The 18,786-nt window shown below is 42.2% G+C and overlaps 1 protein-coding gene across 1 annotated transcript in view; it reads left to right on the top strand.

Moving 5' to 3' along the window:
• Positions 1-18,786, top strand: part of sgsm2 (small G protein signaling modulator 2) — a 156,098-nt gene that overhangs the window by 14,709 nt on the left and 122,603 nt on the right. Inside the window, exon 2 of the mRNA XM_067967891.1 lies at positions 10,798-10,873. Coding sequence (XP_067823992.1) covers positions 10,798-10,873 — 76 coding nt within the window. The remainder of the gene's footprint in view (positions 1-10,797; positions 10,874-18,786) is intronic.

Below are 18,786 nucleotides of genomic sequence, written 5' to 3'. Positions count from 1 at the left end.
ATGCTGGGCAGCCGAAGCACCCACCTGTTTTAAGCAGTAGTCCCCTTTTAGTATGCAAATCAGGGTCCTATGATGTAGGTAAGATCCTGATTACAATTCTGACGGACGACTGGGCAGAGAGTGCGTTGTGCAAGCTCCATCCAGTTTTACTGGGTGATACAGCAACAGAGGCACCAAAAAGAACAGTTTTTGCAGGACCAGGGGGCTTCACAAGAATGACCTGGGCCACTGTCACCGTGGGTACCCACCCTCTGCGATCGCTCCCCTCCCCTCTCCTGAGGACATATGGGTCGGCCTTTGGATCAATCCATTTTGCATTGGCCCAGAGCCAGCAAGCTGCCCATTTGCTGCCTGCAGCTCACCAGCACCATGGTGACGAGGCCCATCCCGTCAAAATTGATCTGTCCTCCCACCGGTAACATTAGGCAGACGCCTGATAGATAAAATCTACCCAGGATGTCACTGTGATGTAGAGATGCATTTGTGCTTTTGAAACGATTTTGATTTTTTTTCCTTCCTTTAACTAGTAGGTGCTGGAATTAGCCTTAACGCTCCTCCGGCCACAAGCTAAAGAGTGAAAAATAAGGGTCCCCCATTATTGATTGTTACCCAGTAGCTCCTGCTGAAAGTACAGTATGTGGATGCTGGAGGAGAGTAGAATTGGGCTTGGCTGTGATTGTTCCCATCTTCCTGCACAGTGGAATAACCTGCAACATTTAAGTCTTGAAATTGCACTGCAGAAAGACCAGTGTACGAATATTTTAACATGTATGTATTAAGTTCTTTCATCCTCTATTTCAATGGAGGCATTAACCTGTTTATTTTACAAGTTATTGTCTCAGTTAAAATAGAAGACTAATCATAGGATTGAATTAAGAATTTGTGCACAAATCTTTAGATGGCGTAATTTCAAGGCCTTACTGCTTAGATTCACACTTGAATACCCTATTGGAGGGCTGCAAGTGCCCCTGGAATCATGTCCTAGTACAAGTCACTGCTCAGGAGAGGTGCGGGTGTGTGCAGAGTTCAGCTGTGTGCTAACTCTTTCCGCATGAGCGCAAGTTCACAACCTTGCCTGAAAATTGTGCCCAATCTTGAACACTAGGAAAATGCCTTTTGTACAGTTGCAAACAGGCCTTTTGCACAGGTAAAAATTCCCCCTCCCCCCTGCTGTTTAAATCAGTGATTTAATAAGATATCTAAAGATGTCATTTTTCCCTTTTAGGGAGATGAGTAAGACACCACCTGATTCAGTGAACCAGAGATGTCAGGTTAATTTAACTAAATCACTCTCGATGTGGACTTTTACGCAGCAGTTTAGTGAGAAATAATTACAACACAGCCACCCTGTTGTGCCGCAGTTCTGCTTTCATTTATTGAGCACAATGATTTTTACAGGATTAATGATGTTTGGAGAAAGAAAATCTTATTTTATGAAAGTAGATCTGAAAGGCAGCAATTTAATTTGAGGTTTTAAATGTGTAGATGTAGTCAAAGTAGATGTAGTCATTGCTTCAATAAAAATAGATCTGATTATTAAACATTGCAAAAGTCTGACCCCACACTAACTGTTTGCTCTAAAGAACCTTTGTTTTTGGCTTCTGTAAAATCACAAGAAGTTTAACCGAGTTTCTTTCTAGCAGTTCAGTGGATCAGATGGATTATCGAAGATCCCACGGTGGCATTCTAAGAGCAGGGAGTTCTCGTAGTATCCTGACAATTATTTCTCTCTGAACCAATGCCACCAAAGCAGATCAACTGGCCATTCATGTCTTTGCTGAATGTGGGACATATCACTGCACAAAATGGCTGCTGCATTTGCCTTGCATACCAACAGTCACTGCGTTTTAAGCTAATTTATTGTCTGTTGAGTTCTTTTGATACATTTGAGATGTGATATGCAAGCTTTTCTTTTTCTTTATGTCCCAGGAACATCCCTACCTAATAATATATGTATTATGTACATTAAGCCCTGTTTCTAAGGCTGACATTGTAAGATGTGTTTTGTCTGCCTCACAATAAGAGGTATATTAAGGAGTACTTTACACAATTTCTGAGGGGGGGAATTTATAAGCATGTTGATGTTGGAGAATATTAAGGGTTGATATGATGTCTGCCCCTTTTTCTTTTGACCAAATGGTCTGTATTTTTGGGTGGGTTATCTAGAAATTTGGAAATTGTAAATCAAAAACTAACTTTTAATAAAAGTTCATTTTTTCCACTTATTTCTGAGTTTTATACAGTGGCGACATTATCGATAATTGACAAGGTTGTTAAGGTTTTCAGTGAACTGTCATCATCAACAAAACAAACCTCACAACAGACGTCACGGTCCCACCATCTGCCTCTTGCCTGGTTTAGGATGTAGTGGGCTGGGGGAAGGATGCAAACCTAGTTGAATGTGTTTGTAGCTTTTGACTTGCAGCGGTTTTTGAACTGTCATTGAGTCTTTTGGTACAAATTATGTTGAGTTTATTCTTGCCCTTACTGAGAGATCTGAGTGGGCCAAGACCCATATTACTGGATACCAACAAGGCTGAGAAGAATAAGAGTGAAGATGAGATAAATTAAGGCGGGAAAGACCAAGGCAAAGAGCGTCAGTTTTGTTGCCCTGTTAAAGAATGAGTTAGAGTTGGAGAAAGTGCAATGAGTTTTAATTTTAGGATTGAGGATGCAAGGAAGGGGCAGTAGGGTATGTAAAAGAAAGAAAGAAGTTTAGTGCCTTTCACTACCTCAGGACATCCAAAACTCTTTACAGCCAATGAAGTACTTTTGAAATGTAATCACTGTTGTAATGCAGGAAGAACAGCAATTGATTTATGCACAGCAAGATCCCACAAACAGCAGAAAAATAAGTGACCAGATAATCTGTTCTTTTTAAGTGATGTTGATTGAGGAATAAATGTTGGCCTTCCCTGCTCTTCAAATAGTGGGATCTTTTACATCCTCCTGAGAGGGCGCACAGGGCCTCGGTTTTAACATCTCACATGAAAGACAGTACCTTTGACTGTGCAGCACTCCCTAGGTACTGCACAGAAGTGCCAGCGTGGAGTGTATGCTCAAGTCTCGGGTGGGGATTTAACCGACAACCTTCTGACTCAAAGGCAAGTATGCTACCAAGTGAGGCAAGGCTGATACATATCATGCAATATATCTGTGGAGGAGAAACATGAAAGAAAGTTCAGATGAACAATGAGCATAGTAATATTGATTAGAATAGAGAGAAACAAGAAAGTTTCTCTTTCTTGAGCGAGGGGATCGAAACTAGTAGTGAGAGTATTTTCGATCAGAAGAGATGTTTTTTCCCTTGTATCCCATCCCAGACTGTGAAAAAGACACTGGAAGAGCCTCCTCAGACGTGGAAACAGTGTTCCAGTCTTAGACAGATCGGAACTTTATTGGGAGTGAAGAGTTGGTGAGGTGATTAAGTGTTCTTTCTCACAAAGTGATGAGTCTGTTCTGAACCACTGATGAACTACGCGATTCCGGGAGGAGGATGGAGGAAGCATCAATTTTTAATTGGAGAGTAACTCATTTTGGTTCTTTCTCACTCAAGGGCAGGATGTCTGGGAATGGTTGTGCATCACTAGCGGAGGGAATATAATTGGGAGGAGACACAATTATTGAGTAAGTTTTAAAAAAATGAATACCACAAATCTTCCACCTGATTAGTACTTTCCTCAATGTGAATCCCAGTGCTCACAAAGGATGGAGTGATAATCGCCCTTGTGAAAAACACTGGCAATACTCACAAACGTCGACTAATAGCAGACCGTAGTGAGACATGGATGGGACTTGGCATGGCCTCCTATTCTGTGGACAGTGTCTAAGCAGGTGTATGCATTCTCTGGTCTCGGGCAGTTTTCAATGCAGCTTGGGGGCTCCTGGGGTCCGGGGGGGTGGGGGGATCAGCAGTTGTGGTGGACATCTAAACAGGAGTGCATGGTCTTCACATAGGCCCCACACACAATGGACTTACCCTGTGGTTCCGGGGGCAGGGGGGAAGATATAACACGTTTTGGGATTTTTTTGAACATTTTTACATAAAAAGGATTTGGAAAACAAGAGTTACTTTTAAATGTTTGGTTTTTAAAGCAAAATGTATTAATTGACCCAATTTAAAAAGGCACTGATATAATTGATTAATATGCTAATGAGTGAAGCTTTGATCTTGTCTCACCATGGACTGTAAATAATAAGCAATTCGATATCCTGTCTCAGCAATGATAAACATCTTCTACCTAATGTGTTGGCAAGTGTTTGGTCCCTTCTGACTGCGAACAGAAGAAAATGAAAAAGAAACAGCAACAGTCAGTCAAGTTTTTTTTTTAAAAAGCTGAATGCTGCGAGGATAGTTAGGTCCAGCAAAGGCTGCACATCTGTCAGATTTTTAAACAGGATGCTGCAATAGCATGCTTTGCCCAGGCTTAGAAGTTATCATGCAGGAGGGTAGTTTACGTTTGCTTAAATCAAGTAAGACAATGTACTAGTGTGAGGAAGCACAGCCTTTATTGTGCAAAGACAAGCTGTGCTATTTGAACTAAGTGAATCCATTCTTAACTGTTGCTCTGAATCTTTACTCTGTGAAATAAAGCAGCTGAACAATTTTTCCCTGGCTTCATTTTACCATGTTTTCTTGGGCCACCTTTGAAAAGATTGAAGATGCACGTGTGAAAGGCACAAATATCCAGTTCCGAACACAAGGGGAAACTACTGTTACACCCCTGGGTTAGGCTATTGTATAGTTAGATATTGGGCTGTATGGGCAAACCCTTAGCATAAGATGCTCAGACCACTTACGAGAGTGACCAATACCACTGCACCCAATAGAACATCTAAGATAAGATCCTAAACTTGTAACAAGCAGTGAGTCCTTATAGGCTTCATAAAGAATCAGAGGACATTAGTTTTTGTGTACTGTAAAGGTAAATAATGAATCTGCAGATTAAAAACAAAGCCCATAGGCTTTGTGCTGTAAACATGGTTTATTGTTGCTTATTCCCATATCTATTGCTTTTGCCAAAGGCTTCTGTGTGGAAATTAAAGATTCATTTTGGATGTTGTTACTAATTTTTAATTATAATTGGTCCGAGGTACGTGCCTTATTCAAAATTGATCCTGTGTCTTGATTCTAATGCAATTTGCATTTATTATACTGTATGAATAGTGAAAATGCTAACTGTCATGTCACATCTAACAGTACAACTGTACACCGAGCCAGCATGAAAATTTTTTTCAACGTTTAGTTTTCTATGATAACACTCGGCTGTAGCAGTGACTGAGGTCTTTGTAAACAGGTGGACAGATTGGTTTGATTCAGAATTGACTACAGTAGTGAGTGGCCAATTTGTTCTAACGATGGAGTATTGTCACCTGTCTGAAGGGTCAGAATTTGAGATCCAGCCTCTACTGTCATTCAAATATTGATTTCTCTCTACGTGGATAACTAGCTTTCAGCTGGGCTGCCGGATGGAGAACTTCACAATATCTGCCTCACAGGAGTATTTTTTTGCATTAGCTGAATGCTGAATTGTGTTAGTAATGGCTGTGTAAAATCCCACCATCTGGACCACCCCCTAGGATGAAGTGGGAGGTAACAGTGGCGATCTAATATAGGAGGGGGATGAAATAGTTGGAACTCAGATTCTCTTCCACATTGGCTGGTTTGGTAATTTCATCACCCAGTGTGGAACTGAGCTACAAAGACCGAGCGGTTTCCAGGCACAATCCCTGATCTGTACTTGGCCAACTGACTTAACTTGAGCATCACTTTGAAATCAGCCTCTAGGAGGTGCGCATAAGCACCCCCCCATTCACTCTTTTGATTTTTCTCTCGCTCCCTTTTGAAGATGTTCCTGCCCCTCCACTCAATGCTTTGCCATATTGCTGTGGGTAAGATTGACAACACCCCGTTTGAGGGAATGAGGCACACTACCCCCCTCCTTTGCTCCCTGCCCTGTGGCATAGCCTACTGGTATTGCAAAGTGCTGCACCACTATAGTGCTCCTCGGTTTTAGCATTTTGAGGGATTGGACAACATGAAATTTTTAAAAGCCTTTTCTAGGCCACCACAAAAGCATTAAGCACTCACTATTTACCCTGAATCCCTCGAGAAAGAAATGTTAGATGTCTGGAAATAAAAGGATGTACTCTCCTTGAGATGGAACCGTTTACGCAGAGTTGAAAAGCTTTATTTCCATTGGATAAAATCTGTTACTTTTATAGGAAAACTTATGGAGAAAACTATTCAAATTATCTTAAAGCACTTGTGCAATGGGTGATTGTTACTGTACTAGTATTCCACAGGCCTGGACTCAGAATCCAGAGAACGTGAGTTCAAATCCCACTATGGTATTTTGAGAATTTGATTTCAGTTTTTTTTAAAAGCTGGTATCAGTAAAAGTGACCATGAAGCTGTCTGATTGTCATCGTCGCTGGGTCAAAATCCTGGAACTCCCTTCCTAACAGCACTGTGGGAGAACCTTCACCACACGGACTGCAGCGGTTCAAGAAGGCGGCTCACCACCACCTTCTCGAGGGCAATTAGGGATGGGCAATAAATGCTGGCCTTGCAAGCGACACCCACATCCCATGAACGAATGAAAACACACACACACACACACACACACACACACACACCCCTTCAGTATCTGAAACCATAGGCGGGTGTTTTGGATCGAGTCGCTTTGTTAGAACCCACCAATGAGGTCTCACGAAAAGTCTTCACCTGAAATGTTCGCCTATCGTCTCTCTTTCCAGATGCTGTTATTTTCATTCCAGAACTTTCTGATTTGCATGAATATTTCTGTATGTATTTATTTACGTAGCTGTGTATGTACTGATCTACGTTAGTTTATTTTACCCCCTCATGGCAGTCAGTGCCTATGCCCTCTCACTCCTTATAGAGGAAGCTTCTCTGATGGTTGAGATAATTTGGTCCCGGTTTCAATCTCTGAGGGTGCTGGTGAACTGCTGTGTTTTTATACCATCGCAGCTCAATGGGGTGGCAGTAGGGTCGTCACTGTTGGCCTCCGTGCCTTTGGCTTAGAAGGTGGGAAACTGCCCCAGCATGAATAGGTGCCTGTAGAACAGGAGGGCATTATTTGGTTTCAACTGTACTTTGGCTGTAATTACAGAATCACTGCCTGTCCAAACATTTTCTTTTATGGTTGTTATATTATTAGTAAAAGCTCATATGCCCTGATCCATAGTTTGTGATAATTTACCTGGAATAATTACGTTCAAGCCTTGTATTATATTACAGCAAGGCATAAATAGAACTTGGGTCATAAAAGGTCTTAGAAACCTTCAATGCACAGTGATGTGACAACCTGCCTGCACCTGCACATTAATGTCCAAAGCAAATATTTGCACAGGATTATTATTTTATTGCCATTTGAAGCTGCAGTGTTTGTCAGCTTGCCTTTATTCAACCAAACAGTTTAATAGACGCTGTAAACTTTATAGATAGCAACAGCGTGTGATATTCAGGACAGCAGCGTTAAACTGCTTCTCTTCTCCAGACATTACGCATAAATTCTCTCTTCAGTAAAATGTATTTAGAAATCATGCTGATTTGTGCAGTGTAACAGTAAAAAGAATCCCCCTTGACCAGATGCCATATTTTTCAAATTCCGTTGATTCATTGGGTTCCAGTGTACAGGCATTGAAAACCCTGAATCTACAACACCTTGCACCTTATTGAATAAAATTAGAGTGCCTCTCTCTATACACGAACTGTCACGGTCCATCTCTGAGGCACTGCTTTCTTATGGTTCCGCTCACATCAGTTGCAATACAGGCATTACATTACCGTCTACAACTTCTCTTCCTCTGCCCGCATGTTTGCCTCCAGTGTGCTACACAGGTATATTCTTGGTCCTCTCCCCCTCATTGTTTACATGCTAACCCCTGGGGTATCCAGAAGCACAGGGTTAGCACCCATATGTATGCTGATGACACCCCTCTTCCTCTTCTACATTCTGAAACTTCCTGTCCACAGTCAAAACGTGGATAAGCCAAAATTTCCTCTAGCTTAAGCGCTGCAAAACGGAAGCCATCCTCATTTACCCCCATCAGCACCCGTGTGCCCCCAGCTGCCATTTCATGAGGCGCAGAGTTCGGTGTACCGTTCAATCCTGAGCTCAGCTTCCTCCTGCTCATCCATTTGATCATCTTGGCTGCTTTCTTCATCTCCACAACATTGTCCCTCTCCTCCCCTAACTCTACCCCACCGCCACCGCCACCGCCACCTTAGTCGTCTTCACCTCAAGGCTTGACCACTCAAATACCCTCCTAGCCAGCCTCTCCACCTCAACCCTCCCAGCAACTCAACTTATTCAAAATACTACCACATCCTCAATCACAGTCCCATCATCTCACTCCCCCATCCTCTCCAAGTACCACTGACTTTCTGTCCCCCAGCAAGTTAAAATCAAAATTCTTATCCTCCTTTTAAATGCCTCGTGCTAATTGTATGATTTATATCAATTAGTGCTAATTGTATTCAGCTGGTGGGTATCAATTGGGGACTCTCGTATCCTTTTTATAGGAGAGCTTAGCTAGGGTGTGGTGTGTGTGTAAGGGGAATCTCTGTGAATAAAGGCTTGGAAGCAACTAAAGACCAGGCTCTAGTATTCTATCCTTCACCACATGGCTATCCAATTTATAACACCTCACCCCATCCTATCTTAGTGATATCCTCCAGCTTTATGTCCTCACATGCATCCTGCGCTACTTTGCTCCTGATTTCTTGAACTCCCTGCCTAGTTTTTTCCTGCTTTGCCACCTCTTTTCCTGCTTTTGAAATCCTCCTTGAAACCCTTCTGTTCAACCATGCCTTTGGCTCCCCACCCTACACTCCCTATATTTCTATTTGCTCACTGATTTTCTAACCTCCACCCCCCACATAAAGCATTTTAAGACATCTTCCTGCAGCGAGGAATACAACTTATATTTCTGTAGCATCCTGTCAATCAAATTGAACAGACACTGAGAACTTTGGGCACAGTAATACCCTGGGCACAGTAGGGGATGTAGTATTGTTTTTATTAAAATGTCGATGTACATGAAAGCTGACATTCCTTTAAAGATAAGGATAAGTGCAGAGATGCTTTCAGTTTAAAGTGCTGTCCACCAATCAGTAATTGGGCTGAAATTGCACTATACGTCAAGGAGTACAATAGTATGAAATCCTCATAGCTCCTATTTTAACAAAGGCTTAAATGTTAAAATAGTGGGCAAATAAATTTCTCACAAACCCAGTGCCACGTTTGTTACCAATAACACACAGCGGGATTTCAACCCAACGAAATTATAGAAAAATAATTCAAATTTTGTTATTTTCCCAAAACTGAGTGTCAAAAAGCACTTTAAAAATGTCACCAGCATAACTGAGAAATAAAGAGAAAGCAATTCCTAATTACCTGACATCGGAGAAGGATGATTCCGTGTGTGTTTTTTTTAACAACACTCTCTGGACAGTATAGTGCAACATGGCTGAAACATTCATTGAATTGACCGATCATTTATATTTTATAGAAGTTGAAGGAAGGGTCAGGGCTACATTTATTGAGTGACCTTAAGGTGGAGTTATACTGCCACTATTGCATTGGTGAAGCAGCTCCCACTTTGTAGCAACATAGAAATGGCAGAGTCTGGTGTCGATCTGACTTAGTCAGTGCTGCAAGAGCTCCTGGAGGAGGCCATCTTGCGTCCCTTGATCTTGACACTACATGTTGTACAACTCGGGGTTTGGAAAGGCCCCCTGTGGTCTCTTGGATTTCCCAGGCGCTATATAAAATTAAACTTTTTTTTTATCTCCCAGTGTTTTTAGAAAGTGGACACTCTCACATATGGCAATGTGCAGAGGTCTCTCCTGACTGCCGGAATGTGATTCACAGCTGCAGTAATGTGGGTGTTGCCGGCTGTGAAATACACTATACGCCCAATGCAGCCAATAGCCTCAGACCGATAGCACATTATACCTGCAGTATAAAAGTCAGATGTGTCAATTATATTTAAATCGATTTTCTCTACTCATTAGGTTATTTCCATTAACTTCATATTTCAGCCTGCATGCGTATCCTGAACAAATTTTGATTTGTAATACCGTTCAAGATCAATTGCCAGAGCACCGTAGCATATAAGACCACTGATTTAACCACAATTTAAAATGAGTATCTCAGCAAAATGTATGTGGGCTGTTGGAAGAAGTGTACTTGATTGGCTGAATGGTCCTTTGTCATTCCAAACTTCCTTGAAGGGGAAGAGAAGCTGAGGAGAGCAATTTTCTGTTCAAAGATCTCCCCCTCCATCATTGTTTGAAACAATATAATAGTGCCTATATTTGTTACCTATCAAAGAATGCTGTCCTCTGAGTCATCCGTCACTTCTGTGATGTATATCACAGGGAAAGGCTGCATGTGTTCTGATTCCATTCCCTGCAATAGGAGACTACGTTTTCTGCTGGCCTCAGTTGATCTGGAGTGAGCTGACCCCAGAAATACACACTACTGACCATAAGAGATAGGAGCAGGAGTAGGCCATTCGGCCCCTCGAGCCTGCTGGGTAATGCCACGTACTCTGCTGGCAGAGAGTTATCTGGGGTCAGCAGCTCTGGACCAGCACTGGGGGTAGTCTGAAGTACCAGTTCCCATTGTAGCAAATAGAGGCTAGACCTTCCCACTGTGTCCCTGAGCTTCATGCATTATCTATGTAACACCATGAAATTGTTGTTGAACATTGCAGAGAAGTATTATGTGAACTCATTTTGTCTTTTGGTATTTGCCATTACAGGTGAAACAAATCATGGAAGAAGCAGTCACCAGGAAGTTTGTGCACGAGGACAGCAGCCACATCATTGCCTTGTGTAGTAAGTAGCACCCAACACAGGTCAAAAAGCACAGGTTAAGTGGATAGTGAAGACGGTTTAGATGCGATACAAAAGAATATACATGATTCCATCAGTATACAAAAGTGTCAGTGTTATTTTCGAACACTTCAACACAAATGTGTACAATTTGTTTCCTTTGTGCCAAAAATTTTATTGGGTACACAGTCAATTGTAGCGTTTAAAAGGGAGATTCATATTACTTGAGAAGTGAGGGTTTTAGGGGATGTGAAAAAAAAAAGCAGGGGAGGGGGATTAAAAAGATAGAACTGCCATGGCTAACAAAATGGTAGAGCAGGCTTATTGGGCCAAATAGCCTACTCTTGTATCCGTGTTCCTAATTTTCTAGAGTGGAGATGCTGCAAGCCTCTGGATGACCTTTAGTCACTTTACTAATGGTGTAGTTTTATGTTGCTGGCTGCCACCAGTACTCTCATTTCTTCACGTAGGAGCAGGATGAGTGAATCTGAATCATGAGACTTCACTTAGTAGTTAAGGAACCTTGTTGCATATTGGCAGCTCACAGCAGTAGTACTTTATTACACCTTCAGCTCAATTCACTGGAGTCAAAACCTGTTCAAATCCAAACAGTTCATACAAATTGCATAATAGCAAATCTTCTAAAATTCCCATTTCATACACAACTGTTTAGTGCGTGTAAGGGGCCAGATCTCATCAGATCATACTGGGGCTGAAATTCTTCTTTTACTGAGAAATGCATGTTTTTCACCATAATTGATGACTTTCTGATGAAATCGGAATGTACAGCCTTGAAATGTGCAGTTTCTGAGAATATAATCTTAGGTTGTTAATTGTGGGGGAGGGGGGGGAGAAATAACCCAGCATTCTCCACCTTCCCCAGCGTCCAAGGTGCCATTGACTGCACCTACATTGCCTTGCGTGCTTTCCATCGCTAGCCTAGCATCTTTCTCAATAGAAAGGGATATCATTACCTCAAAGCCCAGCTTGTTTGCGACCACAGGCAGTGCACCCTGCAGCTCAGTGCCCGGTTTCCTGGCAGCAGTCGTCCTACGCCAGTGCTCTGTGCCGCCTTTGTTCCAACCGGGCCGCCGGTTACAGGCTGGCTACTCTCCATCCTCACAACCACCATCCAGTTGCCTTCCTTCAGTCTAGCCATAATGAATCTTGCCCTCACTGTACTTCACTATCTCTGTCTAATAGTTAACAGAAATAATTAAGAATCACTCTCGTGCAAGCCCTTAGTACCTGTCTTCTGTGTTCGTTTACCTATCCTAGTGTCCTTACAAAGTGTTTCCTCAGTGGCTACAGCTTGGGAAGTGGAAGGCTGCTGAGCTTCCACTGAGGACAGTTCAGATGGTGGGTGACCTCAAGCAGCTCTGGGCCTTGAGGGTCCGGCTGCAGACTGGCAGCATCCCTGGGTGGGCCGGGTCACTGCCAGTGGCAGTTTTGTTTTGATCAATATGATAACCAAAAATATTGTAAAACTAGTGCAAAACAGACACGATCGCTGACTAAATCATAACAGAAAAGACAAGTGAACCTGATACTGTTCACAACATGTGTCTGTTTATCTGTCGAAGAACAAGGTTTCTTCCTTTTAATAATTCACACTGTGCGCAGTACACCACAAGCAGTTGCCAGCAGCTCCCCTGGGCTGCAGCCTGCCACGAACACTAAAGCATTGTTATCACAGAGCTCTCTCAGGTGCTCTTAGAAGTAATTAGAAGGAAATTGCTGCACTGTGGCCAACTGTCCCTACACAAAACAAAATGTGTTTAAGATGATTAAAGGAGTTGATAGCTTCTCTCTATCTACCCTATTTCCTCTGGTGGGGGAGTCCAGAACAAGGGGGCATAACCTTAAAATTAGAGCTGGCAGTTCAGGGTTGATGTCGGGAAGCACCTCTTCACTCACAGTGCAGTGGAAACAAGAACACTCTCACCACCCCTGCAAAAAGCTGTTCAGGCTGGGGGTCAATTGAAAACTTCAAAACTGAGATTGATAGATTTTTGATAGGCAAGGGTATTAAGGGTTACGCAACCAAGGCGGGTAGATGGAGTTAAGATGCAGATCAGCCATGATCTAATTGAATGGCAGAGCAGGCTAGAGAGGCTGAATGGCCTACTCCTGTTCCTATGTTCCCAAGCAGAGAAACGATGCCTGGTTACAGTGAGCTGGTTTAGACTTCCAAACCTAGTCCGGTTTTGGACCAAACAGTTTTGTTTTTTGTGCAGACTGTCTGGCAGTTTCTAAGATCTAAACTGAACACGAAAAATCAGATGCTAGAAATGACTGTTGGCACTATTAACACACAAGTGCTTAGCATGTTTGTACGGTATTCCCCTACTATTTTAACAGGATATTTACTCTAAATGAATTAAAGCCTCTGTCAAAACAGCAAGGAATCTATGAAAATCCCCCCGCAACCTCATACGAATATATTAAACATTTGTCGGCTAATATCAACTTCTGACTAAAAAATATATTTTTCCGCTTATTGCTGTGTGTGATGATGCAGAGGCACTGGTTATTAATGGTTATTGAGTTTTTGATGTATTTTCATCGTGCCAAAGCAAATCTCATAACTCAAGCCTCAGTTCCACTCCCTGTTTCATCCCCAGTCCACTTTAGGAAATAGCAAAATGATGGTAACCCTGAGCTGGTCCCAGTTGAAAACTCGGTTTCATCTACATAACGTAGCTTCTTAATATGGTAAATGTAACATATTGGAACTCATACGTAGAGACCTTTCTCTCCTGCCCCTTTACCTCCCCAAAAAGCCACGTAGAAAGCTAATTCTGGTCAGCAGCTGGGTTATTTGGGATTACCTGCGCATGGTTGCTGAGGGAGTTCCATCGATTCCTTGAAGAGTGTTAATCTGACTTTAAATAAAGGTGGTGTTTGTATTACTGTGCTATATTTTAACCAACATATTATTATTGGCCTAATTCTAATAGGGTCTCACTCCACCGATGCAGATGCGGCAGAGCGTAGCTGCCAGTGCTCCTAAATGTGGACCCCGTCTTAAATTGCAGGGATGGGGTCATTTGCATGGTTCCGGCAGATTGCTGGTGTCTGCCAGGCCGTCTCGGTGCCCACGTTGATCCGTCCTTGAGGCCGAGCCAGGCAAACAGGAACCAGTTCCCTCCAGGACTGACCACGTTAGTAAGGTCTGAAGCTCTTTGTATGGTTTCAGTAGGACTTATAGAAAGGTTGCAGCACGGAAGGAGGCCATTCGGCCCATCGAGTCCGCGCGGGCTCAATGCAACAGCAATCCAGCTAGTCCCGCTTGGGCTAGCTCTGAACTGATGAGGCTTCTTGGGGTTAAATAGGTTACTGTGAATCCCCCACCCCATCCCCCCAGACATGGTCTCTTGATGTGGAGGAATCGCCCTCTCTTCACCCCCCCCCCCCCCCACCCACCCACCCATTGGAAAATGGCTATCTTTAAGAAATGGTTGAGTTCTACGCCAAATTCTGGCTGCTGGTGAGAGAGGGCCCACTGTGTTTTACAGACTTTATTATGTGCTGTCACATATATCTGTCCACTTAACTCTTCCAGTAGTACAATAGAGATTTACACCAAAAAGCAGAAAATTCAAAGTATTAAATGGAATTATGTAAATTTTTACTTTTGATTTTAAAGAATGGTGTTTTTTTCTCGAACCCTTACACTATAATTGAATTCAATGTTACATGTCTCCAAAAAAAAAATTATTGGAATATATTGGTGCAAAGAAATTGCTTATGTCTCTGCTGATTATATAAAAAGCAAGACCGGAATTTTTGATAACAGTTTAATGGGGATTAAAATGTAAAATAATAGCCTTCCATTTTAATAACTCTTGGAGGTAGTCAAGTTCTTCCTTTTTAGTGCGGTACCGTAGCACATAACTTACCTCCATTACAGCTACACTATTGGGGAGTTGTAAAAAGTGTGTTATAATGTGGGTACATTCTGTAGACCGGCTGTTTACTATTCCTGGTTTACAGGCAGCCGTAAGCAGTGTGCATGTTATCCGAAGTCATGTCGGAAAGTGTATTGTAATATTTTGGATGCACACCAGTTGTCTTAAGTTTGGTCTGACTACATAAGGAGCAAGATTGTAGTTAAAAGCTAATTTTAAATGAGTTTGACTTGCTTTTACCACTTGATAAGAATAGCTTAGATAGGTGGCTGAAAGAAAGGGAGATAAAAGAATATGGGAACAGGGCAGGGATATGGGATTGGGACTACTGATCATGTGGAGGATAAACACCAACAGGAACTGGTTGGGTTGAACGGCCTGTTTCTGCGTTGTAATTTCTATGTAACATAAAGGCAAGTGATTGGTGTTAACTCCTCATGTTGCTTAGAGTACAGTTTCATATAAATATCAGTGATGGAAGTAAAAGGCTGTTTGTTGCCTGCTGATGTCCATCAGTGACCGCAAGGGAAATGAACATGTTGCTAGAAAGAGACCTACTCAACAAAACTACCCTTAATCTGATTGACTCTGCTGGATTCAGGAGCAGAATGAATGCGGGTGCAATGTAAAATAGATTTTATTGGATTGCAGACAATAGCAGTGAAGGGAGGCTTTTGAGGGAAAAGGTTACAGTTAGGAGGCTGTGCCAGGAATTATTAATATTTTACCTAATTTCAGAGTTAGAATTTGAATTATATTCAGGCATAGATCTTAATACTAACATAAGACAATAGGTGGTTGGCACAGGGATTCAGTTATTAGTTCTGATGACATCATAAGCCAAGGATTTTTTTCATCTAGCTTTGTGGTTAGGGACAAGTTTCATAGTATTTGCTTAAAAGTTTACTCTCCCTCGGCATTAAACAAGCTGGAGAAAGGCATCAAATGAGCTGCGGAAAGAATGCCCCAATGGAAATAGTAGGTGATCTGATGGAAGAGTGGGTTTGATAATCCAAATAGCCTTTTCTTGCACTTTATTTTTATTTTCATGTTCCTTGCGCAAAGTTATGAACACCAGCAGGATCCTGAGGCACAAACAAGTTACGTTTGTGGAGTTACGTTGCACAGTATTTCCATGTGAATCTGTTTGAATGGAGTCCACTGTTTTAATCCATTTAAGAGGTTCATGTCCCTGTCAAAATAATCGACCACGGAATTTACAGAGGCATTAAGTTCATAAACTAATATTGCACAGCTTGTTTTCAGAGACAGTGATGGTATTTGGAAGATGCCGAGGTGTTTTTTTTTACAACTGTTAAGTTCCAGCTCTGATAAGTTTGTCTGAATTGCTATTTTATGCATATGTTTGAATGTACATCAAATTACATTGAAACTACAGCACAGATACAGGCCATTCAGCCCAACTAGTCTATGCCAGCGTTTATGCTCCACACAAGCTTCCTCCCTCCCTACTTCGTCTAACCCTATCAGGATACCCTTCTATTCCTTGCTCCCTCATGTGCTTATCTAGCTTCCCCTTAAATGCATCTGTTATTTGCCTTATGGTAGCACGTTCCATATTCTTACCACTCTTTGGGTAAAGAAGTTTCTCCTGAATTCCCTATAGGATTTATTAGCTAATATTTTATATTTATGACCTTTAGTTTTGGACTCCTCCACAAGTGGAAACATTTTCTTTGTCTACCCTGTCATACTGTCATATCATTAAGGTAATGATAGGATTTATGATAGATGAATGTATGTACTTCAGAGATTGCAGTGGTGAAGTATGTTAGAGCTGGGTTGCTAATTTTCATCCTTCAAATCCCTCCATGGTCTCACCCCTCCCTACCTCTGTAACCTCCTACAACCCTCCGAGAATTCTGCGCTCCTCCAATTCTGGCCTCTTGTGCACTCCTGATTTCCTTTGTCCCACCATTGGTGGCGATGCCTTCAGCTGCCTTAGCCCTAAGCTCTGGAATTCCCTTCCTAAACCCCTCTGCCTTTCTACCTCTCTCTCTACCTTTAAAACTCTCCTTAAAATCTACCATTTGATCAAGCTTTTAATCACACATCCTAATATCTCCTTATGTGGCTTGATGTCCTATTTTGTCTGATAACGCTCATGTGAAATGCCTTGGGCCATTTTACATTAAAAGTGCTATATAAATGCAAGTTATTGTTCACATGGTGAGCATCTGATCTTAACCTTGTTCATAGTATCATAGTAGGTACAGCACAGGAGGAGGCCATTCGGCCCATTGTGCCTGCTCTTTGAAACAGCTATCCTATTAGTCCCATTCTCCTTCTCGTTCCCGCTTGTTGCTGTGGAAAGGTGCGGAACAGTTGGCTTTAAAGCTACATTGGCAGAGACCTTGGAGCAGGTCGCCCACCCATCTTACTGAGTGGGAATGCCGTGCGGCACGGGAAACTGAGGAGAAAATAGATATTTAAAGAAAACTTAAGAGCTTCCCTTATTAAAGCAGAGAGTAACTGAGCAGAGCAGGAAGGTCATAAGTTCAATCCTCGGTCCCTGCCGATCAGCCAGTAATACGGTCGGGAATAGTAATTGGTCTCAGCGACCCTGAACTCAGAAAAGGAAAAATGACCAGTTTCCCCTCTTGTTGGCTGCCCTGCTGGAGGTGTATATCTGTGGACATTGGGAGGGTACAGGATGAGATTGGCTGTAATATCTTAAGCAGTTGAAGCTGCCTGCTGATACTCATTGTCAAAGGTCACACGTAAAGAATGCAAGGTTCAAGGGAGCAGCCAATGCCCTTGCAACTGTACGCTAGCAGGAATCAATGCCTCCAAGATGGGAAAAGAGGAAAAATATATATAAATGTGCAAATTGTATGTATTTTCTGAATTGCTTGTGTTTTTCATGTGCAATACAAGGATTTAGAACAGCTGACAACAGCTGATGAGTTAAGCATTACCCAAAGACTTGATGAAAAGGTCAACCAAGCCTACTGCATACAAATGTAGAATTGACTTCAGAGCAGCGCACACACAGAGGATTTGACAAACCAGTGAGTGGGAAGCTTTCCATTTAGAGTACAGACCTGTTTGATGAGATGCGATGTTCGTTTTAATCCTACAATCTATAGGCTTTTAAAATACAAGCTTGGCTTCCTCTACCTACAGCTTCTTGATTTACCTTGTCTTCTCTCCTACTCATTTCAACTAAGGTGATGTCTGGCACTATGGGCTTTGTCTTTCACCTAGGTTTTGCAATTTAAAAAAAAAATTGCTATAATGGAGAATCTAGAAACATAATGCAAAGTGCAGTTCACAGTAGAGCATTACAGTTTGAGTTTTTTTAAGACCATCCAATTCTTTCTCCCTCTGTGAAATCTGTGTTTGTAAATCTTGAGTCTGTGTGCCTTTCCTATCAACTTTGTCCATTATAAATTCCTATGTCCATATTTATAATGGAATTGCCAATGTAAATTTGTCACGCTGTAATTACACTCTCCTGTCAATGGAGGTGCCTCGGTCACCTGTGATGTTGCACACAGTAAGTTGGAGAATATGTTTTTGCGTTATTTCTGTTTTTGTCTTTCTTCTTCTATAGAAACATAGAAAATGGGAGCAAGAGTAGGCCATTCGGCCCTTCGGGCCTGCTCCGCCATTCAAAAAGTTCATGGCTGATCGTCTAACTCAGTACCCTGTTCCCGCTTTTTCTCCATATCCCCTGATCCCTTTAGCATTAAGAAATATATCTATCTCCTTGAATACATCTAATGACTTGGCCTCCACTGCCTTCTGTGGTAGAGAATTCCACAGGTTCACCACCCTCTGAGTGAAGAAATTTCTCCTCATCTCTGTTCTAAATGGCATACCCCGTATCCTGAGACTGTGACCCCTGCTTCTGGACTCCCTTCTTTATCTGCTTCTCTCTTCCTAACTCTCTCTGCTTCTCTCTCTGTCCTTGCTACTCCTCGCCATTTTTTCTTTCCTTTTGGATGGGAGGTGGTGAGTGACAGGATATGGTGTGATGCT

Source organism: Heptranchias perlo, chromosome 28, assembly GCF_035084215.1.
Source record: "Heptranchias perlo isolate sHepPer1 chromosome 28, sHepPer1.hap1, whole genome shotgun sequence".
NCBI lineage: Eukaryota > Metazoa > Chordata > Chondrichthyes > Hexanchiformes > Hexanchidae > Heptranchias > Heptranchias perlo.
This window is presented reverse-complemented; position numbering and strand designations above follow the sequence as displayed.